The following is a 24,663-nucleotide window of genomic DNA, read 5'->3' on the forward strand; positions in this document are numbered from 1 at the left end:
AATTCGTTAAGTTTGTTGACATGGCATTTTTTACATGTGATGTGACCACAAAATAATAATAAGAAGAAGAAAAAAAAACACTAATTAAGGCTTAACATTCAAGGTAAAAAACAAAAGAGCTTTTTTATGTTTTTTATTTCCTAAGACTGAAGATACACAAAAAGATTTAAATTCAAAGCGAAACATAACCAGCAGCTCCTCCCTCTCCCCCAATCTCACTCACATGGCTCGAACCCGCAGCGGGGACCACCTCATCAGCAACCGTCTCCTCCGCTATAACGGGGATGGTAAAGTTAGTGACGGCGTGAGGACCCCTCAGCTTCAGCGCTGCTCTGTCGTAGACAGCGGCAGCTTCCTCGGCAGTGTCGTAGGTTCCCAACCAGACCCGTTTTCTCTGAGTCGGGTCCCGAATCTCTGCGGCATATCGGCCCCAAGGCCGCTTCCGGACGCCTATGAACTTTTCCCGGCTAGCCGGGTCGGGTTCGGGCGGGCTGCGTCGCTTGGACAGCTTAGAATGACGGGAACAATTCGAAGGTGAGGAGAGCTCACGGCTGATCTTTCTGACATGCCGTTTGACACCGGGTACGACGCTGTCTTCGTCGCTGGAGGAGTCGGTGGCGTCGGCGTCTGCGAGAATGATCCGAACAAGCTGCTTTGGTGGGAGCCGGGTCGGGTTTGGTGGTGGGTTTTGGTTTTGACGGATCATCTTGGGTTTGGTGAGGGTGGTGGTGGCGGTGGTCATTTGCGCTGAAACTTGGGGTAGGGAGAAGGAGTGCTTGCTCTGGAATTTAAGGTTGGGTAAATGAAATTGGGTTTCTGTTGATGTGAGGAGCGAACGTCTAAGAAGGGAAGGCAAAAATCATACAGAAAGCAGTGAGTTGTAGTGAGTGAGTGAGTGAGTGAGTGATAGTGAGGGAGAAGTTTTAATTTTAGAATCTGGAGGTTGGATATTCCCTTTTTAAGAAGAGAGAGGGGGAAAAGAAAGAGGAGAAAGAGATGTGTGCGGTCCACTGTTTTTCCGTCTGAGTTGGCGCTACGTGGACCCGCACATGCCACATCGGCAAGCAAAGGTCGAATGTAACTGATTGTTTGACTCTTTAACGAAGCAAAAGTTAATTCGACAAAAAAACAAAAAAAACGAAGCAAGTTGACAGAAATGTACTAAGTGACCCTCTAGAGATGAGTTTTTATAGGTTAAAGTAAGACTTGATTCATGCCACATCGGAAAACGCAACTGATTCTTTGACTCCTTGACGAAGCAAGTTGACAGAAATGGACAAAGTGAGACATGAAGACAATAAGATAGCTTGCAAGAGTGATTATGGATACGCCGGAATCACTTTTGAATACGTGTTTCTTCATATATCATTTAAGTGATCTTAAGTGATTTTCAGAAGAAGCACTCTCATATACTTTTCCATAAAATCACTTAAAATCACTTAAAGTGATTTTTATCATGTCCAGAATCACTCTCAAACAAGTCATAAATGAGATAAAATGAGTTCCAGGATAAAGTAAGATTTGATCCATAATTATGTTTTGAAGAGTGTAGGTGGAATTGAACCACCAGGAATTGTAATCAAGCGGCGGATCATCTTGCATCGCTGGCATTATCGAGGAGTACGGAAGTTTGGGTTGAACGGCCCCTCACCTCTCTTGTGCACATCCTTTGCAAGGATGGACTCCCTTGTCCTCACCATGCCTAATTTGGCTGTTGACTGGTCTTGAATTATTTTGACGTACTTATGGTTGGATTGTCTTTTATGGCGCTTTTTTCTTCACTCTCCATGCATTGTTTGTTTCCTTGCATGGACACACTTGTTTTCCTCTGTATGGGCGTGGGCCTCTTGTTTAGGGGTTTCTGGTCCTAGTGTGGCTCCGCCCCTGGGTGGTGGTGCACTCTAGGTGTCTGATTACCTTATTTCTCTTTGTCTTTTTACTTTCATTTATTTTTATATTACTCCATTTACTTAAGTTTACAATGTAAATAAGGAAGTACCCCTTATTTGGATTCAAATAAAAATACTAGAATATCAAATTCCCACCAAATCAAAATATGAAAAATCGGTTTTAGTGCAAAATATGATTTAGGCTAAAAATGATGGCTCATTAAGTCAATATATACTTCATACTAAAATCTCATAAAATCAAGTTTTCTTATTTCAAGTCTAAGGAATAAAAGCCGCAAAAAATTATTTTGAGAAAATAATTATTCCAAAAAACCATTTTTCATACTTAGTCAATAATTTTACATAAAACATTTTTTTTTCTTACATAAAACATTTTTTTTTTCATGTATGATATAAATGCATGAAGTGGCCTAAGGTTTTTTTTAGTTTGAGAAATTTTGATTTTTTCTTTCTATTGGGTTTAATGGGGGGAAAGCTTTAAAGATATTTGCTAAATCGCTACTCTTTGTCTGTCTCTTGTAATTTTTCTTGCTCAGAATGTATTTGTCTATCCTTTTGTTGCGGACAATTATAATTGCAACTAATAAGCAATATAAATCTTTATATATATATATATATACTATTTTTCGTATGTATTGTGAGTTCAAATTTTTGATTCTTTATAATTTATAAGAGGCCCCCACACACATAAAATCGTAGCTTCGTCACTGCCACCACCAGTTGAGCAAAGAGCAATTTGAAGCATCTCCTTGTGCCTTAATGTTAATAGGTTCGGCACAACAAATGTCGGTACATATCAAAATCTAAAATATTTGAAATAATAATACATAACAATATATTACTTTAAAAAAAATAAAAAAACTTGAGCGAGGGCCCGGGACCACATTGGTCCTAGTGTGGCTCCGCCCCTGCAAGGATGGACTCCCTTGTCCTCACCATTGTTTCCTTGCATTGTTTGTTTTCTTGACTCTCCATGCATTGTTTTGTTTCCTTGCATGGACATACTTGTTTTCCTCTGTATGGGCATGGGCCTCTTGTTTAGGGGTTTCTTGTGCTTTGAGTATATATCTTTTCGACCCAACAAAAAAAAAAAAAAAAAACTAATTAAGCCTTTATTTGATCAAACAGTATTATAAAATAAATTAGGTTTAAAATCAACAATTAACATACCGAAGAAAGGAACCAGCTCTTCAAAACCCAGAATTTATTCTTCCATTTTAATAGGATTCTTCGATTTTTTGTCTTTGATAAAAATGTCATCATTATCAAGTGTGGAGTAAGAGTGTTAAACAAATGGCACCAGGTAGTGTCAACGACATAAACACAACAGTTTTAGAGAAACCTCGATGCTTCATAGTAGAGGAATAATATTGCTCTTGGAGTTGAGGAGCAAAAAGACTGAGGCTTTGTGTATATTCTATTGATTGAAGCTAGAAAGTGTAAGTAGATCCTCCCAACACAACCCTTTCACAACAGCTGTTTCACCATCAGATAGAAAGCTCAAGCTCAGATTTACAGACATAACTACTTTGTTCAAGTAAAATGTCAAGGAGATAGAAGATGGAACCCAATGCCGAAAAGTTTAGTTAATTCAAGTGCAGGAAAATCCTTTTGGCATATTATGCAGTGCGGTGAGACCAAACTCAACTCATCTAAAAGAGAGATAAAAGGAGCATTTCAAAATTACTTCTAATCATCTAAAGCTCCTCTATACAATGGCTGGCCCGAGCAAAAAGTTATAACAAAGACTCACTACCGCTTCCCGTAATTCTAAAGACCTGGTCGGCCGCCAAATTTCCGTTCTGTAAAACAAGTGAAAGTAGAAGAGAGGAAAAGAAGTCAAGAAATAGTGGAATAGAATACAATAATATACTTCAATATCTTCATAAGAACGAAGCATACTTTATAAATCAGGTTTCATATCTTCGTTCTTGCTTATGGAAGGGTTTTGTCCTGCTTGGGGTGCTGCTGGTTCTGCTGCCTTGGAGAGGTCCCTCAGAGTACCCTATGGTTCACAGAGTGCAAAGACAAAAAAAATAAAAATAAAGCAGTGGAAATTTCAATGAAATTACTGAACAGAAAATACACTCTGTTTTCGTGACAGATATTTCCTTGTAAGACCACCTTAGAGATTAATCCAAACGAAAACTGAGTATTGAGCCTAAATGAAACTGCAAATGCGGTGAATGCAATTGCATCTTAATAATCATATTCACAATGGTATTTAAGACAGACTTCCATTTACCTTGATAGAACTGTACAATATGCAAAATGGTACCAAGCACAATCATTATACAAACCACCAGAAATAAATAGTGAAGAAACAAGCCACTTGTATTTACCTTGTTTGCCCACATAAGTCCACATGCATTGCAAAGGGTTCTTGGTCCATCAGGTCCACGTCGCATCATTGGTGTACACTTCTCATTGATGCCACAGTGTCGACAGCTGGCAATAAATCCACAGTACATAGCAATAATAAGACTACAAAAATGAGTTCAAAGAGAAAGATCCTACTGCTATCAAACTTTTTATCAAACTATCTTCGGAGAGGAGGGATTCGAACTTGAGACCTTGGGTGTAGGGGTAAATGCTCTTTTCACTGCATGCTCATGGAAAGCAATAAAACTATGGTCTCAGTTCAAGGTGCTCACACGTGTAAATTTTGACAAAGAGAAGCCGAGAAAATATAACCCTACTTGCACAAGTATCGCACCACAATTATTCTACTCTCAAAAAGATTATATGTCATATTTTATGGGAAACTTAAAAGGAAAAAAAGGAAAAAGCCTTTAATTGCTTAGATTATCAAGGCTAGATATCTGATTCTATCCCAAACAGAATCCACCTCCTCCACACCCTATCATCAAAATTCTTTTCATTTCTTTCAAAGCAACCTGTCCAAATAAAAGCCAAAGCTAAATTTTGCCAAAGCGTAATAGCCTTTTCTGCCCCAAAACCCAAAATATCCTTGGCCATCAGAGATAAGATAGCATATCATGAGCAGAGCAGTGTACTTCAGCAGGTCACCACAAGCTCAATTTCTTACAGCTATATCCTTTCCAAATTTAAACCTAGTATAAAATTACAACCTTCAAATGCATTAATTACAAAAATATGTTTGTTCCTCTACAATATCTTCTATACAGCTGAATTACCTTGTTATTCCACATTAATGTCTTGTCCTATTTCATGACCTATTCAATTTGAATGAAGTCCATTGACTCCATTCAATTTGCATATTCTTTACATTTAACAGTACAATTGACAAAGTCTTCAATAGTGGTGCTTCATCAACAACCACCAGACAACTTCACTAACCACATGACAGTTCTGTATACTCGTTTTGGTTTCTCATAGTTCGGGGTTTTGATAAAGCTATATGCATTTCTAAAAATATATAAGAACTACTGGATCGACTTCTTCGCTTTCCTTAAAATCTATAAATATCTTTCTTCAAAGCCTGCCTTGTCCAAATTGTTCCTACATCCATGAAGGTCTACTTAATAATTTGTTATAAAATTTTAATTTCTTATGTAAAATTCACAGATAGCAAACATTAAGAAATTTGAATAAGACATGTTAACTTACGCAGCCTCTTGATGTTGGGATCCATTACCATCCTGACTCCAGCTCTCGTTCGAGCCCGAACTTGTGACAGCTGATGCAGAATCATCATTATTGGGTTTAGAAGATGTGAATTGACCTTTCTTTCGTTGCATCCTACAGCAGTAATCATGACCATCACTTAAATTTGCCATAGGCTAATAAGGCATCATAATTCATTTATTAATGACAGCTATTTAGAATGAGGAAATCCCTCAAAGTGAAAACAAGGCAACAGCAGAAGGGAAAAAGCATATCTAACACAAGGTTGAAAATGTTGATGTTGGTGGAAATCTCGGTTGATTCTGATTGACAGAAGTATCAATGTTGAATTAACTTTAGAACATTGAATCGTAAAGTAAATCAATTGATAACATCCCTAGCAGTGAGAAAAGTACCTTATTACCTATATTCTGCCTAAAGTGAAGTCACATTCAGCCCATGGAATTAGTGTACATAAGCAACATCCCTAGCAAGCATCCCTAGAAATGAATAAGGCTATATGCTAGCATGCTATAGCTACTGGTTCATGAACTACTTACTATTTGAAACTATACATCATTGGAACCATTTATTGGTTTTCCATCACTAATCTTAGATTGAAGTCATAAAATACAACAAAGAACAAGTATTCCTGCAAAAATTGAACTAGTTTACCTCATAATTCATTGGTTATTATGAAAAATGCAGATGCCATACCTAAGTGCTACCTCTTTTCGAACAGTATAACGAATCTTCTTGTCAAAATTTCGTTCTTTCCGTTTTTCACGGAATCTAATTAGTGAAGCCAGTCTTTGAGGGACAGTCAACCGTTGTGGAGTACTAGTAAGGGCCTGGTTGAATTCTTTGTTAGCAAGATGCTATAATACAAATAACTGTTAAGAAATCACTTGAGACCAAGTTCAGATACCCGATTAGTATGCTGCGTGGTTACTGGGACAGCAGGCATGCTTGGAGGTACTTCACGGGCCCCCAGTAGTAACAACACAGCTTGAACCTGAGGAAGGTAATTCAAATAAATCAGAAGGCTTTCTCTTTATTAACATACTAAGAAGACAAAGTAGCCACAAGTAAGAAAATTATAGATTTCAAAGTACGAAAAGAACATTCGAAAGACTACAGTTTTCCATAGGCAAACTTTTGAAACATGTGCCAGAAAGTAACAAGCATGGCAGTCTTACACTACTTTATAACTCAATCTAAGTTTAGGATCCAATGTTATTGCTTCCATATCTACATGCTCCCCAGTTTTATATAGAACGCTAGTAACACTCCATTTATTATGTATGGTAATGTCCGTCAATAGACTCCCATTTTACCATTTTTCACTCATTTGTGTTTACAGTTATATTTACAAATCTACATGGTCCACAATATTATCTAGAACTCTAGGAACACTCCATTTACTATGTAAGCGGCCAAGTCTAAGAATAGTTCTCCCATCTTACCATTATCTTTATATAACATTCCAAATTCTCTAAGGTCTGTATAACTCTTCGATGCCAAAAATTCAGTATGCAGATACGTTTTCAATATTACTTGAGTAACTAGAAAAACTATGCTTCCCAGATCAGTTTTCTTGTAAAAATCAAACATTTTCGCCAGTCATGTGATACATCATATTCATGAGAATTCTATTAGACAATCAAAAGACATTTATAAAATGTACAATAAACCAAATACTTGAAGCAATTCATCTCGAGCATAACCATTATCAATCAAAGCTTAAACAAACACTGCAACAAGCGCATAATGTGTTAATAAAGCACGCCAATAGAGCTAATTCCAGAAACAAGCCACACAAGCATAAATGAAATATACCATGTAGAGAAAACAATAACAACTGGCAGCATAAAAGTTCAGGATAATCAATCAAATCACCTTCTCAGGTGACACACAGTCGAACACGAAAACCTGACCCTGAAACGACAATGTGAGCTGGTCCCCATTTTCGGGGCCATGGTCCATCATCCCATCATGCGTATCAGAAAGATTCATGGGGTCAGATGGGACATCGGCTTGGACAAGTTCAGCTCCACCACTTCCATTATCATGATCATCAGCCACCCCATTTACATTACTTATATGGTCCAACCCGTGATGATGCTCATGCTCTTGCATGTATTGCAAATGCAGATTATCATTCATATGCATGGGTTCATCGCTGCCACAGATGTCATCCATTGCGCACTACTCAATTTGTATCACACTCTTCCAAGATCAGTACTCCTTTGTACAAATTTGTGTAAATTTACTGCCAGGAAAATGCAGGGAAACAAAATTATGATAAAAATTGCAGAGAACTGTGCTAATGCACGCAAATGATGTATTTAGTTCAAGGTAGTATTACTGTGTTTGATTGCCTAGAAAATGCAGGAAAATTAAGAAAAAATAATAAGAAATCTTGACAGAATCGTACGAAATGGAGTTGCATGTATAAGTGAGAGTGATTTGCTTAGTTGAAGTTAGTAATTGAACATTTCCATAATTTTCCTCACGTTTCTGGGCAAGCAAACAGAAATTTCAATGCGAAATGGAGAAAAAAAAAATGGAAATTTTATATCATCGGAATTACCATTCGAGGGTAAGATAATTCAGAACTGGGATAGCGACATCCGAGAATGGAATAATTAATTCCGATTCCGGTTTGTGATTCCAAACGATGTACAGCAGAAAAAACAGAACACGAGACACTAGAAAATTCGGGTAGAGATGAAGAACGAAGATGTGTGGCCGTTGGATTGAAGTGAGCGCCTTTTATGATCAACGGTGGGATCGTGCGGAGGCCTTCTGATGTCAGGTATTTCGAGAATTGAAGATTTGTCCTCAATCCATTAGATTTAGGGTTTCTTAAGGAAATAACATGTTTATATAGCATTAGAAAACTGGCTTCTCTTTTAATAATAATGATAATAATAATAATAATTAAAAACTGACATGTCGTAAGAATTTAATAAACTGACCTATTTTGGGATATGGCAAGGTCGAATACAAGACTTTGGATAACCAAATTTGTTTACCAAATAATGTTAGCTAATGTGTCAAATAACTTACTCTATCTTAATAAAACTGTAAAATGTCTTCGACCCTCGGATAACTAATATGTTCATCAAATAATGTGTAAGCTAATGTCTCAAATGGGCGTTAAGGATTGGTTACATATTTTTAATTTTAGTCATTGAATTGCATTCATTAAATGTATTGGTAAATATTTAATATGCAACATACATGTAATCTAACTGTCAAGATTAGAAATATGTAACCAATCGTTAACATAAAAACACTGTAGAATGTTATTGACCTGGGATAACCAAATATGTTCATGAAATGATGTGTAAGCATACGATTGTAGACAAGGGCTGGTTCAACTCCTAGAGCCGTGCATGCAGGGAGATTTAACACCAAGTTCTATCTTCACCTCACCTATGTCAACCAAAATCTCAACAGAACAACTGAAGCAAAACCCATTTGGCCGATATATGATCCTAAGAACAATAAAAAAGGGAAGTTGTTCTTAGCACCCCAAAAATATAACGGAGAAATTGCATTCTGAGTACTAGATGACTTTATTTAACTGTCAATAACAACTCCCTTTAAAAGAACTTGCAACTTCAGCAGCAAGAGAACCCATGCACACAGAGAGAGAGAGAGAGAGAGAGAGAGAGAGAGAGAGAGCACTTATGGTCTGGAAATATTCAATAAGTAATTTCTGCCCATCAAGTCATTTATTCAACTGGGCTTACAAATCATAAATGTCATTGACATGTCAAATAGAGGGGGGAAAATAAAAAACAAAACATTCCTCCATGAAATCACAAAGGTTCATCCATTCCCAAGTGGTTAAGAGGAAATATTCATTTTCCTATGAGAGAGAGGTGACGACTGACAAATAATCTGTATATCCTATGTTACAAATCCATCACTGTGAAAGAAGGGCACACATGTCTCACCATAGAATACTTCTTCCACCAGCAGGTGAAATTTGTAAAGCCGCATAGTTTCCTCATACAAAAGCTGACATTAAATTTCAAGGACTAATGCATTTTACTATTTGGCCCTTCATCTACTTGGACCCTAGAATTACAAAATAATGAACAGAAAATAAATCCTATTAATCTCGTGATCGGCCCTCCTTCCTGCCACGCAATCTAATCTTTGGTCTATCATCCCCCTTTGCTCTTCCAGAATTTGCTTCATCATGCCTTGCCACAATTCTTAGTGGGTGAGCTTCCGTGTTGAAAACCCATTCATCTAGTGAGATGACTGAAGAGGGTGAAAAAAGAAGATAGAGATATTTGAGAGTCTCCGCAAGAAAGAAGCTTTGCATCATATTGTCTTTGTCACCAGTGTTAACCTGATAACCACAAACAGCCCGCATAAATGAGAAACCATATGTTACCAGTAAAAAAACATAAAAATTATTCCACCGGCTTGAAGATTCAGTCTACTAAGGAGCAAGTATATTTGATTAGTTCAAATATTCATGAGATGAAAGCAATAATGGAGACGATAAAATATTGCAGGCCCAAAAGATTATTGGTCAAAAGAAAAATGGTTTTCAGTTAACACCCAAGCTCTAGAAAAAGCATCACCAACACGAGATTCAACCATGAAAGGTCATGCAAATTAAATGCATAAGAAAACTTGAATGGAGGCGCAATGGTAGTTATGAGTTTGAGAAGTGCATACATCTTTCAGTCCAACATATCCTGACTCTATGCGGGAGTTCTTTTCAAATGCTTGAAATATATTCCAGCCCCACTCTTGGTATGTCTTGTTGCCAGTCAAACGCCAGAGGTAAAAAAGTGATTCAATTGTCTCTGGTCTCAATATATTCCATGACGTACCCACACTCAAGTCCTGGAAATATCAAACATAGACACCATGTGAGAAAATATTAAGTACATGGCATCGAATAAACAAAAATCAGGATAACTAACCTCGCCAGCACGAAAGAAATAGTTCTCTCCAGCTAATTTTGTTGGTGTAGACTGGTAGAAATTATAGCATGTCCAAGCAAGCTGAAAAATAGGCTTACAGTATCCAGTCAAACGCTAAAAGGGTACACTGTTTGGAAGCTGACTATTATTAAAAAAATTACGAGCTTTATTTGTACTTTTTTCTATCAGGAAACATGAACTTATAATAAATAAAAGAAAATTGAATTACAGTAAAAGTCAGACAAGATGTCTATTTATGCTCTCAACCAACATCTAAAACAACACAGATTCACAATAGGCCCAACAATATTCACTACTCATGAAAATTCTCTCTACATAAAGAACCAATGAAATATAGCTTCTTTTGTTTTTTTCCCCTTTTTGGATAGGCAAACTATCCACCAGAGATTCAATCCCCAAACTCATTCTTCACCCTTATTCTGCCCAACAGTATTCACACTAAAACAGTTATATAAGACTACCTAATTGCCTTCCAACTTCTACTTGAGCAATATAAGCCGTTTGAGTCACATTTAAACCTAAAAACATAAATTTTATAAGCTTTAATCTATCATATAAACCACCAAAAGGCCCTAACACAAACCAGTTCTTACTGTTCTATATCAGATTTAGTGCTGAAAAGTAATATGACAAGTTTCTACAATGTCCTGACATTTTTAGTATACACATGGTACTCTCTAGCACAAAATTGTGGGCATGGTTTGGATGCAACAGAATTGTGACAGCTACAGTTGCTTCCACAAAACTTATACATAGGAAAATTTGTGTGCCAAATCACACACACACACACCATCTCAGTTAATAGAGCCTGTCCAACTGACATGAAATATGGGTTCAAAAGAGGCCCTATATCAAAGTAATACCTCTTCTGCAAGTGACAAGAATTTCTTAGAGTCCTCAGGACCATAACCAGATGATCCTAAAGCCAGCATTCCTGGAGCAAAGCACGCTAGTTCGTCCATCTGCATTGGAAAATGCCACTCAAAATGAAACACGGTAATTTATTGACATAGCATTAATGACGCTGCAAACGATACTTTACCTTATTTGTCAGAGTTCTCCCATTCTTCTCGCATATATATGTAAAAGATGATGGTGTTGTTTTCCGGATCAAGCTCAACAGACCTTTCATTGATGTCTCCCACATATCTCTGCTTCCAAAATTCCACAAAAGAATTTTGACATCAAGATAAATTTAAGAAGACCATGATCACATATCCACTTCAAAATAGAGTTCAGAAAAAGAAAAGGTTAAAAAAAAAAAAAAGGGACTACAAGACTTTTTGACCTTAAAGAACTACAAGATTTTGTGGCCTCAAAGAATACAGATTCTTCCTAGTACCAGAGCAAAAGTCACATGATGCCTTTTATGATTTCTAACGTTAAGTTCTACGACAAAATTGGTCTTTCAAGCACATGCTTCTCATAGCTCTTTAAACCAACCAGAATTTTGTTGTGGCAAAGTGACTATAACCATCTAAAGAAAATGACAAGCTTCTTACCTATAAGGCTTTACAGCTGTAGTTCTATTCCCCTGTATCCAAACTTTGAGTAAATATTCATAGAAGCTGCAATGGATTGTTTCAAGTTGATTACACCATTGTTTTAAGCCAATCGCACCAGTATACCTTATGAAACCTGAAACTCAGAGAATTACATAATTCATATTAAAATTTTATGCTTACCTGTCACCCATAGCGCCAAAGGTTATAACGGAGTACGCTGATGTTCCTCTTTCAGGGTCAATATAAATAGGAAGCAAGCCATCATCAGGGAAAGTTTTGTTAAGCTGCACTATAACATTCTCAGCCTGGAAATCAACATTCAAGCAACTAGTTTAACATCACTAAAATAAAAAGTCACTGATATTTGCCTTTCTTATATAACCTAGACAGATATACAAGTTATGTTCTGAATACAGTTTACACACATACTATGAGCAACAAGTCATAATATACCAGACATCATGAGTTAAATCAAACAAAATGTTCCTGTAAATGCGCTATTTGACCAGGGTAAAGAAAACACTAGTACACATGGTAGTAAATGTACCTTCTGCTGATATTTCAGATCTCCTGTCCTCTCAGAAAGAGCAATAAACTCCACCTGCTCTGTGCCGGAATCTGCCAAGATACTTTCACCCTAAGAGCATGATGAATTCAAATATCAAAAATATTAATCAAATTCCAAAACACTACTTGTAATTGTTCAAAATGTTTCAGAAAAATTACAAAAGAGATCTGCACATGCAACGATATCAATAAGCATAAACACAACTTAGGGTAATGTGATATTATAACAAGAGACAATCTGAAAATTGTATTTTTTCTTCACTACTTACTCCAGTCCAAGAAGGATTGTGCGGTCTTCCATGTGCCAAGTTGATAATGTTGTAAGGGATTCCACTAGGTGTATCCCATGCAGGCAGCAATCTGTCTGCAATATCTCTAGCCTTATCAAGGAAAACTTTATCTTCTGAAAGATCATATGCACTGAGAAGGCCACCTACAACTCTGGGTTTTCAGAAAAAACGATAGACATGATACATCAGAAAAGCTGCTTTTGGAAACCAAAAAAGCAGGAAAAATAAAGTGAAAGCCCAAACAGCCTGTTATAAAAGGGAGAAAATAATTAAAATCAACCATATATTAAACCTTATAATGCAACCTTATGGTTGTCTCAAAAACACTAGCCTCATAATCCTTGTTAAAATCCAAAGAGTTTGCAACCCACCTGCCACAGAAAAGATATTAGTTATAAAACATTTATTATAAAGATGTAATGTGTAAAGTTGTAGAATGAGGTTATGAGCAAAAAGAACCAAAAAAAGACAGATGGGAAAAATAAATGAATAAGTAAGAATCAATGGTTTAAAAAGCGCGCCTCGCCACGAGGCGCTGAGGAAACACATCAGAGCGCTCAACACAGGGTGGAATTCCGTTTAGGCGTTATACAGGCATGCTGGAGGCGCAAAATAAAAGGTGATCTAAGATGGTTTACACGGTGCAATGAAAATCTGTCAAAGCGCTGTGCAAAGATTAATTTTGGTTCAAGCTGAAGGAGATAAGGGACAAGAAGCTGAAACAGCATTCATAGATATATACATAGGACTTGATAGTTAACAGAAATATGGCCCGACATAGGAGCAATGACACAATATAGCCCAGGTATCAATCCCCAAATAGTTTGGACTTTGACATAATTAAGTGAGGGCACTGGACACACTATAACCATGTATAATTAGTAGCATGACTTATTTTCTCTTATTTCCTTGCTTTTAAGGTAAGCACGTGAGTTTAACCCACAAAGAAAATGTGATCCATACGAAAAGACGAGGAGAATAGCTTATATTACAAACTAGGAATAAAAGAAAACTTCCAAGAAAAATTCTATTAAAAATTAAAAAAGCGTTTAGAGCCTTTGGTGGTTAAAGACAGAGAGTAAAGCGATAAGGGTTCAAATACCTATCCACAGAATATGCTACCAAAGAAAATAAAAAATAGAAACTTCAACTCACTCTCTAGCTTTCTGGAACTGCTCATGAAGACCCATTATATACAACGTATCAAGAGAGTCTACTATTGTTGCTCCAAGACCACCAAAGCTATTAACACCATTCTTTGATTGTGGCTGGTACATGGAAAACAATTTTTATGTTAGAAATTTGTACTAAACAGAACAACATCATCAATAACATATGGAAAGTAAAAAAAAAGTTAACTTGGTAAAGATATTAAGTTTGTGGTCATTACAAATAGAACTGTCAGTGCGCCCAGGCAACTTTAATGCTCCTTAGATTGTTTATCAAGCACAGGAAAAGGAATGCAGTGTATCAGATTAGAGACATTAGCACCTACATTTATTTTGTTGAACAATATGTAAGACACATGCTGAGATTAATCAGGCAGATACAAAGTCTGTATACATATCATCTGCTTTTTAATGTGTAGGAAATTTTTAAATTTTACTGTTTATTTTTTTAAAAATTTACTGTTGATTTTTCTGACTAATTCTCCACTAGTGCATCATTTATCCTCCACAACACATCATAAGAGCTCCAGCTCTCCTATGCCCAACAGAATATTGATCAATGAGTCTCCACCATTAAGATCAATCGATAAAGTCCATTGAACCTAACATGTGGACTTCAACATTGTTCCAACAAAAATCCATCCCTACGTCCTCCTGGACTCTTGCACTTTTATGTTCTTTGCCACTACTCTCCAACCTTTGGCCACTTTTCTAAGGACAAATAATTCTTCACAACACCAAATGAGTCTAAAAATTTGGAAGTGGTGAGTAATACTAAAATTTTACTGCTGCTTAAGAGCTTACATAACGTTTGAATACCATACAATATATAGGACCCGATACAAAAGGACCTAGCACAATCTCCTTAAAGAGATGGTAATAAATAGATCAGTACAGACAAATATTTTTTTGCTTAAAAAGACCATAACTTAAGTATTAAAGGGAGTATGTACAGTGCCATCCACTAAATAATTTTGCTTATTTACAGTCTAATTTCAGAAACCCAATATGTAATAACTTTTCTAATTAGTTACATACTGGCTGAAAGTTAGACCAATGCTTGCCAAAGTCAAAACTTCGGCAAACTACCAATGATCAACTTAAGATACACCAGCTTGACCAAAAAAAAAAAAAAAAAAAAGATACACCAGAAGGAAAATAAAACCTTGTAGGACTCATTTCAGCAAACAGCACAAAAGGAATACGTGGGTAAAAAAAGGCCATATGCAGTGTACATGCTTTGAGATACAACTTCTAAAAATGAAATAGATAATGATATACTTGAAAGGTCCATTATACCTGAAGTTCATCTTGGCCCCATGCATACTTCTCATATGAACTCCATGCATGAATCATAGCTTCTTTCACTTTTTCTTGTCTTTGAATGTCAATCGGGTCATCGGGAACAGCCTCTTTCTCACCATCCCTGCCCTTGAATATGTTCTTTTTAGTTGCATCACCTTGCACATTTTCCGAGTCTTCCACCTGCGTGTACAGTATACCATTAGTTGACACTTGACACATATCTACCCTTAAAAAATAGACTAAAAGAATGCTGCAGGGCATTCCAAAATATATATGTTCATCTCTAGGCATAAATATTTAATCAAATCAGGTTACATACAACATAATCTGTTCAGGTTCAAGGAATATTTGCAGCCCGACAAGGGGACCTTAAAGCTCTTTAATAAATTATAAATGTTTTATTTGAAAACATGTTTATAGTGGCTTTACACAGTCGGGTGGTGGGAACTGGAATAAAAACTATTAAGTGTTAATTATGCCTGCAATGGCACTACCCCATCCCAAGTAAAAGGATGAAAATGACGGCAATTAAAGACCACAGACAAGAAGTAGCTTAAGCTTAAAGATGAACCAAGGCATAAGTATTTAAACGCTTACCAAACTTTTCAAATGGTGCAATTGTTCATTTAACTTAGAAACTTCTTCCTGCAAGTCATAAACAAGATCATTAGATGCATGAAATTATAACAAATAAAAAAAGGTACAACTCTTACACCTCAGGTATGCAATAGAGTTCACTTTTCAATGCAAAAGGTTCGATAAAAACAGTCAAATAAAAGATGGATGACTACAGATAACCAGGATCTCTTCTGGGGAATCTAGTTACTCCTAAATGGCATCCCATGAGAAATTTATTCACCATTTTTCCAATTCACAATAGCCCAGGGTTATATTTCAAATCTAAAACGCTGCCACCATCCATAACATTTGTGATGGTTTCCATTAGACAAAACTTAGTGCTCCACCTATCATAATTGTAACAATCGGCCTATCATTTGCTACATGCCCAATCAAACACTTGCTCTGAAATTTTAAATCCTATTAAAAGAAACGCACATCGAAGGTACCAAACATATAAATATATCTTGTGAGAGCACTTAGTGAACTTCAAACTCCCCTATAATGAGATCAACCATTTTTTTTCATCCAGGGTAAAAGATGCTAATATACAGTTCAAATTTTCATCCTCATTTTACCGGGATTTCTCAGCAATCAAACAGACCATACAACTACCAAATCAAAATCACAAAAAGTAAAAGACGAAAGAGAGACCAACCTCGTGCTCTCTGAGGAGAGTTTGACGATCCCAAACAACCAGAGTGACGCACACAAAGGCTATGAAAAGCAAAGCCAAGCGTTTCGGTCTCTTCAAGTAATACGATGGGTTACAGTACCTCAATCTGCTCGACGATGATCTGGTCCTAGCCATCATATCACACAAACACTAACCCTACGATTCAAAGCCACAACATGGAAAACACAACGAAACGTCTTTCCTCGATCTGAAAATAAAGAAACGGCATTCAAATTGTTTTGCAGAATCGAAGCGCTGGAAATGAAAAACGGTGTGTAATTAGAAACGTTTCGAGCTGCAATGAAAGAAGGGGAATGGGGTTTGATGGTTTTTTCTTTTTGGATGTGATCTCCCGTTGAATGAGGTGCGCGTTTCGGTACCCAGGACGACACGGTGTAGAAAGGAAGGAGAAGGGTTTGTGATGACTTTTGAACTTCGTCGATCTGTGGAAGTTTAATATGGAGAGAGAGAGAGAGAGAGAGAGAGAGAGAGAGACTGAAGACTAAGAAAAGTATTTTGTTGTCTGCAAAAGAAAAAAGACAATTTTGTTGCGAGCAAAAATAAATAAAATAAGTTTGTAGTTAGCAAAAATAAGAAGAAAAAATAGGAAACAGTTTTTCGGAAAAATTCCATAATGTCGCAATAATATATAAACCAATTGATGTGCCTAACCGACTGAAAATATCGGTAACGAAATTTCCCCGAAAAATTGATCATAAAGATGGGATATTGCCCAAAATATCGCTACTGAAAAAATGAAATTTTCACGGATGAGATTATCAATATTTATCATGTCGAAAAAGAACCTGAAAAATTCGACGGAGGAATTCGCCAGGAAAGGTATCTCCCCGCCGCACGTCTATGTTGGGTTTTTTCCAATTTTTTTTAAAGACGTAGTATAGCCGGCCGGCTATATTGGGTTGCTTCCAAAGAATAGGGCCGAGCGGCTATACTTGGTTTCTTAATTTTTAAAGAAATAGTATAGCCGCCAGGCTATACTGTGTTTTTAATTTTTTAAAAGAGAAACAGTATAGCCGCACGGATATACTCTTTTTTTATTTTTTTTAAGAAATAGTAACGATTTTTTCATTTTTTCATTTTTATTTTTTTAAAATAGTATGACCGAGCGGCTATACTTTCTTTTTTAAAAAAATAGCAAGAACATCCTCTCCGTCAAAGCTTTATGGCCGCAACTGGCAAAAGGGATCAGGGAAATTAGTAATTACTTGTATATATGGCTTCCACCTATACAAAATCACACTATTTCCCTGCATTGTGCAAAGCCACATGGTAAACTCACTTTGCCTGCTTGCTTAGTCACAAAGCAGAACACCTTTCTACAACAAAAATAACTTCAGTATTAAAGCTCTACCTGTACCATTCTTTTCAAATATGACAAAACCTACGTATATCCTTGGCTAGCCTAGCCTAATATTATACCTTGTCGTATATGGTTTGCATGACAGGGCTCTACTGCATGATCAGACAGGCTGCAAATTTCATTAAGCCAAAGCAATCGTAGGGCAACTCTTCTTTGGCACCTATGAAAGTGATTGTACATTTGTAGCTGCATCAGTCACCAGTGCCTGCCAAGAAAGAGGAGCCCTATGACTGCTTTGCTTACTTGACAAGTATACTTCTTCTACTATGTATGGCTTCTTCAAGTATACTTTTTCAATGATGGCCCGGCACAGGTTATATAAGGCCTCAAAGACTCCAAGAGATGGAATAAACCAGTAAGCACAAATGGCATATCCTAAGGATTATGCTGTGAACATCCATCAAGGGCTGCTTTTCAAGGATTTTGTTGGGGCCAGGGCTCATTCTGCTGCTAGATTCTTCTCCTCCATATCTGAGCCTTGAAAGCGCTCTTTCCTAGCATATGAGATTCTTCCACTCTCTGTGTCCGTGAAAATGTGCAATGATGTTGAAGCAGGAAAAAAGTAGATGAAAGGAGATGCCTCCCCATATTATTATAAGGGGCTGAGAAAAAAGGACTAACAGCATATCCTAATCTTATTCGTCTTCTTTTCTTTTTTCCCTACGTGTGTGTATTAGTAATTTCTGTCTTGAATACAAAAGAGTCTGACTTTTATAGCGAGCCATCATTATAGGATCTCCAAATTAGTTTGACTTCAGTTAATCTACTGCACTTTCAGTCCTTCTGTGGGTATCTCTTTCTAACCACGCCATGCCTCATTCGTTAATTTGGTAATCATTTTTCAAATCTTTCTTTTGTGAACGATGTACAAAAAAATCATCACAACTAAAGAAAAATAAGGCCTACCTGAAGGACTTCATGAAGTTAGAGCAGCCCATGTGATCAAAAGTTCTGAAAGTGCTTGCAGTTGTGTTGTGTCATCCTCACCTCCTTACTAGTTTCCTTCCTAATTACGCTCTTAACAAAATAAACAAAAACTAACTAATTATTTTTAGAGCTAATTTAGTTTTATTAGTAAGGCGTATATTCAATCACAGGAAGGCTAATCTAGTCAAGCTGAGTACAGAAAGTTTTGCTTGAACCATACCAGATCTGATCAATTCAACACCAAATGTGATGATAGGTAAATAAGACATCAACTATATAGATTTTAAAATTTTAGGTTCCAATCTTTACAATATTAATCAAATGTCTCAGAGACATATATTCCAATAATCACTAATATTGACTTTATGTTTGGGAAACATACTGACCAGATCAATTTTCCTTTTTTGATCCATAGACTATCTATCATGCAGAATCCTTTGCCCCATGTACCTGCACCACATGCACAACAAACGAAACCAAAATGCAGGTTTAAGCAGCAATTAGTATAAGATTTTCGTGAAGATTATGTATATATGATATGTTTTCCAAGTATACTTGCCTTCCAAGCATCATGACAATAGCTTGAGGATTAGCACCCGGGGTGTGATAAAACGTTGAACCATCAATAACCCTCACAGAATCAATATCAAGAACTCTATATCCTTTATCAACAACCCTCCCACCTTGACACCCTCCATGATAGTGCCATATGGTCTGTTGGAAATTTTGGAAATAACATATATTATTAAAGCCTTAAGTTTAGGAAATTCTTGCAACGAATCTAGATGAGAATTTTGAATTTCCACAATCATCATACCTTTGGTGAAAATAAACTATCAGATAGAAAATAGGGAGTAGAATCTTCAAAACAATAACAAAAAAGGAATCTTGGGTGGGAATCATAGACAACGATTGCAAAAAAAATGGGCCGCCCAGCGCCTACGCCGATTTTTCCAACACTGTTTAAAACTCCTACAAACTATTCCAGTTGTTCTCAAATGATCCATAACTCTAATTGACGAGCACAAAATGACATACATATGGGAATCACAGACAACGATTGTGAAAAATCGGCCGCCGAGTGCCTAGCCGCCTAGGCAGATTTTTCCAACACAGTTTAAAACTCCCACAAACTATTTCAGTTGCTCTCAAATGATTCATAACTCTAATTAACAAGCACAAAATGACATACATATGAGAATCATAAACAACGATTGTGAAAAATGGGCCGCCGAGTGCCTAAGCTGCCTAGCCCGATTTTTTTCCAACACTGTTTAAAACTCCCACAAACTATTTCAGCTGTTCTCAGATAATCCATAACTCTAATTACCAAGCACAAAATGACATATATGTGTATATATATATATATATGCATAGTTCGAGTATGAAATTACCTAAATGGCATCGATGTCATCCTCATGTGCGAGAGCTTCTGGTCTTTCTGCGAGCTCTCTTTTCCTCACTTTTGCTTTCTCTTTGCCTTTTCTGGATTCTTCGTCTTCTTCCCCATGTCTGGAAACACTGCCAAAGAGGCCCATACTCGGCTCGAGGAAGAAGAGAGAGAGTTATCTAGACGACGCTAATACTACTATTTTTAGTATTTACAAATAATATAGCCGCGGCTATACTATTTATGATGCGTGGCGGAATGTGAGCAAGCACTGGGCGGGGTCTTTTTTGTTTATGAACAGTATAGCCGTTCCGTTTTTGTTTTTAATAAAAAAAGTAAAGCCGCGCGGCTATACATAATTATGAGTGGTTTATTCCCCTTTCCAGGATGGTATTTATGTGTACAAGTATACAACAAAAGGAAAGTAATTACAATCCCATCTAATACGGGAATCTTATAATTATACAGGATTACAATTCCTAATTTAAATCAATTAAATGATTTACTCCAACATTCTCTCTTCAAATGTACATGTGAAAAAAAAAAAAAATTCAAGCTATTTTGAGACTTTCTAATAACATAGACTTCTTGCTTAAGTCTGATTACCTTGCTATAGTTTGCAAAGTTTTTTTTAGGGTGTACTCAACATTTGCAGGATCTGTGGTGATAACATAATTTATGAACAAGTTAAGCGTACGTCCTATAAGTTTTGTGTTTGTATCTAAACTCAGTCATGTAATCGTGCATCATAGAGAAGTTCATTAGAGTGTTTAAGGAGTTTGTGACAACAGGATGGTATCTCTTTTTGCTCTTAGTGTACCCAATCTTCTAGCATGGGACTGATCATAATTGTAGCTAAAATTACTGTTAAACTTATTGCTATGGGAGGTATCGGAGTGGAAAGAAAATCCATGACACTGAAGACAAAAGTCGAGCACAGAGTGAATATTAGAGCATACCTCGAGGAATTTCTTCCAGCAAGTGAATTCATGCACCCATATCCCATGATCAAATGCACCAAGATGAGCACAAGCTGCAAGGACACTGGCAATCGTGATCTTATAATTATCCGGTCTAACCATATCACCACCGGTGATCTGGCCTCCTTTGGCCGACCACCTTGAACAAACAAGGTCAAGCAATATGTATTACCATCACATTGATCGTATAACAAAAGTTCAGCAGAATACCTCTTCTGTATCAATCACCTCCCAGTGACCATCTTCTGAAGATTCGATATAAACCCTTCTATGTCCTGGGTCATATGCATTACAAGGGCCCAAGAAAAGCCAGTATCTATTGTATCTACGATCAGACCCCAAAAACACAGATTGCATTGGGTGTAAGTCAAACCGCACTTCTCTTTCTTTTCCATTTTTCTCTTTTGTAGAGAATCTCTCGTCAGAGAACTTTGAGATTGATCCTGAAGAATCTATAGGGTGGAACTTTAATGTACAATCTTCTTTTGCACCACACGTATGTCCTGCATGCACCCAGGTTGGCCTGGGCATGGCCATGTTGTTTAGTTGATAACCTCTTAATTTTCGCCTCTGAACCAGAATGAAGGCTGCTAGGAATGCATTCAGCAATAGCATTTATAGGATCCTATAAAGGAATAAGAAGAAAAAGAGAGACATGTTTAATCTGCTGAAAAGTACTTAAATACCATGCATGTTTAAATGCTGTTGAAAACTATAGTTACAATTGAAGCACATTTAAGAACTCAGTGGGGAAATACATGATACATGACAATACCAAAGACAACAAGAAGCTATATCAGTTTTCGTTTTTTTGTTTTTGTTTGGAGAAGCCAAAGAAGGTATGATAATGAACCCGTCAGGACTTGTCAGTCACATATGTGCAACCCAAAAGGTAGATCCAATTTTAAGCAAAACCCATGTCAACAGGAAAATCTGTAGCATCAGGATTGCGGTGTCACCAAACCTTTTCCAACTCGGGTTTTTAATAATAAACAAAGTATTGCCGCCCGGCTATCTGCGGTTTTTATTATTTAAAAATTAGTATAGCTGCTTGTGACACGTGGCGAAATGGCGCTAGAGTATAGCCGAGCGGCTATACTACAGTTTTATTATTAAAAATAGTATAGCGATACTATTGTTGACAGTGGCGAAATAGGCGCAGTGGGGCTTTTTTATAAATCCGATTTTTTTAAAAGCGTATAGCCGCCCGGCTTTAGGGCCTTTTTATAAATATTATAGCCGACCGGATATACTCTTTACATAAGACACCGTTGCCATTTTGAGTTGACCAGTACTTTTTGGAAGAGTTAGATTAAAATGATTTTCAGAAATGCTTGCCTCATCTAGGAATGACAGATTTCCCAAGGACACTGGAATTGGACCTGATATTGAATTATTCGAAAGAGCAAGGAGGCGTAAATGTCGAAATTTCCTAGCTGATCGGATAGTGGACCTGAAAAATCATTTGTTGACACTTGGTGACTCCATTTGACCTGAACTACACCCTGACAAGCTTCCCAATATTTCTGATAACGCTTCCATTGAAATAGTTCCTTGATAGATCAAGACCCGTTAACTTACAAAGATTTCCCAATGAGTTTGGCATTTTCCCTTCAATTTGATTAGCAGACAAGTCAAGATTGACAATGCCTGTCAAGTTTCCAATGGAACTTGAAATTTCACCTCGCAAGAGATTCAAATAAAGGGATAGGGACTCAAAATTGCTAAAGTGTACAACCATTGAGGTATGGTACCCCGGATGACGTTCCACCTGAGATTAACAACTTTAAGCCTTGTCATGTTTGCAACACCAACTGGTATTTGACTGAGTTCACAACTGGGACATATGCAACTCTACCAGCATAGAGGGAGTGTGTTTGTCACCTGAAACCAATCAGATGCTTTGCTAAGATCTACACGACTCATGTCCAGGTTATGCAAGCTCGAAAGACCAGAAAGCCATTGGAGATTCTCAACCTTCATCTAGTAGTATCTTTTACTCCGGAGTCCTAGAGAGCGTAGACTCGAGAGATTTCCCAATTGATGCGGAATTATTCCAGCGAACTTTGAGTCTGAGAGGTTAAGATATCTTAAACTTTTAAGAGAACCTAAGAAGCTAGGAATCTGTATTCCTCCAAAATCATTGTTGCTTAGATCCATGTAGCTCAGATGCTTTAAATTTAGCAGAGAATTATTTACCTTGCCACCCAAAGAGCTTTCTTGATACAAACTGTAATTCAGATACTCATCTGAATAATAATTTCCAAGGTGCAGCTCATGGACATCACCAGTTAAATTGTCGCAGACAACTCCAGTCCAATTGCAACAATCTCCCTCACCAACCCAAGATAAAAGCCTATTTGAAGTATCCTTAAGATCTTGCTTGAACATTAGAAGTGCTTGTCTCTCATTTTGATTACAAGGAACACCCAAATTTCTATTGCATAAGCTAATGGTAGTAATGGTTGCAATGCTTAGAAATCTGAAAACTGAAACATTTCTCATGGCTTTGTCCATGAGGTTATATCTTAATAGGTGATGTGTGTGAGCAATATAACTCATTTAGAATGGTGCAATATATACACATACTACTACACTAGAACTGAGAGTGAAGGTCCAAACTCAATATTTTTTTCAAAATCATTTTCAAAAAATGGTGAACAAAGTCTTGAGTATGTAGACTAGTAATAAGTTATGGGTTTATCCAGAGAAAGAAGACAGAAAAAAATAGAAAAGAAAGTGTGGGATGACTTGATAAAAAAACAAAAGCAAAATAAAAGATTAGCATAACATCTTCGGCTGGCGGGGACTGAATTCAGACTTTGTAAGAACCTATAACTAGGTAAAGTTTCAAAAATTGAAAACACAAAACAGAGACATGAAGAAAATGAAACAAATAAACAAATAATTCGGATGGAATCACAAATTCCATATGACGATTAGGATCAAAATGGTTTGCTTCTGGTCATTGATTAGGGAAAGGTATATACGGTTAAAATAATAATATTAAACAGATCTAACTATGATCACAATTATGTATCCCAAACCAAACTATAAGCACATAGCAAGAACATCCTCTCAGACAAAGCTATATGGCCACAACTGACAAAAGGGATCAGGGAAATTAGTAATTGCTTGTATATATGGCTTCCACCTTCCATTCCACTTATATAAAATCACACTATTTCCCTTGCTTAGTCACAAAGCATAACAACTTTGTACAACAAAAATAACTTCAGTATTATAGCTCTACTTCTACCATTATTTTCAAATATGACAAAACCTACGTATATCCTTGGCTAGCCTATGTTTTGCATGACAGGGCTCTACTGCATGATCAGACAGGCTGTAAATTTCATTAAGCCAAAGCAATCGTAG

The 24,663-nt window shown here is 36.8% G+C and overlaps 3 protein-coding genes and 1 pseudogene across 3 annotated transcripts; all 4 read right to left on the reverse strand.

Annotated features, from left to right (window-relative positions):
• Nucleotides 1-104: 104 nt before the first annotated feature.
• LOC103327499 (pathogenesis-related genes transcriptional activator PTI6-like) lies at nucleotides 105-883 on the reverse strand. Its single transcript, XM_008229835.2, has one exon. It carries the CDS (start codon nucleotides 740-742, stop codon nucleotides 173-175), a length of 570 nt encoding a protein of 189 aa, XP_008228057.2. The 5' UTR covers nucleotides 743-883; the 3' UTR covers nucleotides 105-172.
• A 2,409-nt stretch (nucleotides 884-3,292) lies between these two features.
• Nucleotides 3,293-8,361, reverse strand: ZML2 (ZIM-LIKE 2). The gene is made up of 8 exons (XM_089051311.1): nucleotides 8,092-8,361; nucleotides 7,398-7,770; nucleotides 6,427-6,513; nucleotides 6,216-6,349; nucleotides 5,502-5,633; nucleotides 4,253-4,358; nucleotides 3,813-3,915; nucleotides 3,293-3,712 (listed from the first exon to the last, which is right to left on the reverse strand). Exons 2-7 carry the CDS (start codon nucleotides 7,698-7,700, stop codon nucleotides 3,814-3,816), a joined length of 864 nt encoding a protein of 287 aa, XP_088907437.1. The 5' UTR covers nucleotides 7,701-7,770; nucleotides 8,092-8,361; the 3' UTR covers nucleotides 3,293-3,712; nucleotide 3,813.
• An 833-nt stretch (nucleotides 8,362-9,194) lies between these two features.
• MNS1 (alpha-mannosidase 1) lies at nucleotides 9,195-17,150 on the reverse strand. Its single transcript, XM_008229729.3, has 14 exons — nucleotides 16,590-17,150; nucleotides 15,911-15,958; nucleotides 15,308-15,493; nucleotides 13,995-14,107; nucleotides 13,145-13,210; nucleotides 12,819-12,990; nucleotides 12,530-12,619; nucleotides 12,163-12,287; nucleotides 11,980-12,045; nucleotides 11,520-11,628; nucleotides 11,341-11,439; nucleotides 10,457-10,537; nucleotides 10,206-10,376; nucleotides 9,195-9,870 (listed from the first exon to the last, which is right to left on the reverse strand). The coding sequence occupies exons 1-14, from the start codon at nucleotides 16,743-16,745 to the stop codon at nucleotides 9,628-9,630; spliced, it is 1,725 nt and encodes a 574-aa protein (XP_008227951.2). The 5' UTR covers nucleotides 16,746-17,150; the 3' UTR covers nucleotides 9,195-9,627.
• A 2,188-nt stretch (nucleotides 17,151-19,338) lies between these two features.
• LOC148917980 (uncharacterized) lies at nucleotides 19,339-23,802 on the reverse strand (annotated as a pseudogene).
• Nucleotides 23,803-24,663: the final 861 nt, after the last annotated feature.

The sequence above is a fragment of the Prunus mume genome, linkage group LG4 (assembly GCF_029339155.1).
Source record: "Prunus mume cultivar Tortuosa linkage group LG4, ASM2933915v1, whole genome shotgun sequence".
Taxonomy (NCBI): domain Eukaryota; kingdom Viridiplantae; phylum Streptophyta; class Magnoliopsida; order Rosales; family Rosaceae; genus Prunus; species Prunus mume.

Bases quoted from the DNA above. Each gene is read 5' to 3' on its own strand.
- ZML2 (XM_089051311.1), bottom strand. From the start codon at position 7,700: ATGGATGACATCTGTGGCAGCGATGAACCCATGCATATGAATGATAAT. The intron at 5,634-6,215 runs GTATGGCATCTG...TTACTGCTGTAG, and splicing joins CGAAAAGAGGTAGCACTTAG to GATGCAACGAAAGAAAGGTC. The intron at 3,916-4,252 runs GTAAATACAAGT...TGTGAACCATAG, and splicing joins GACTTATGTGGGCAAACAAG to GGTACTCTGAGGGACCTCTC.
- LOC103327499 (XM_008229835.2), bottom strand. From the start codon at position 742: ATGACCACCGCCACCACCACCCTCACCAAACCCAAGATGATCCGTCAA.
- MNS1 (XM_008229729.3), bottom strand. From the start codon at position 16,745: ATGATGGCTAGGACCAGATCATCGTCGAGCAGATTGAGGTACTGTAAC. The intron at 13,211-13,994 runs GTGAGTTGAAGT...TTTCTGTGGCAG, and splicing joins CAGTTCCAGAAAGCTAGAGA to GTGGGTTGCAAACTCTTTGG. The intron at 12,620-12,818 runs GTAAGTAGTGAA...TCATGCTCTTAG, and splicing joins ACAATCCTTCTTGGACTGGA to GGTGAAAGTATCTTGGCAGA.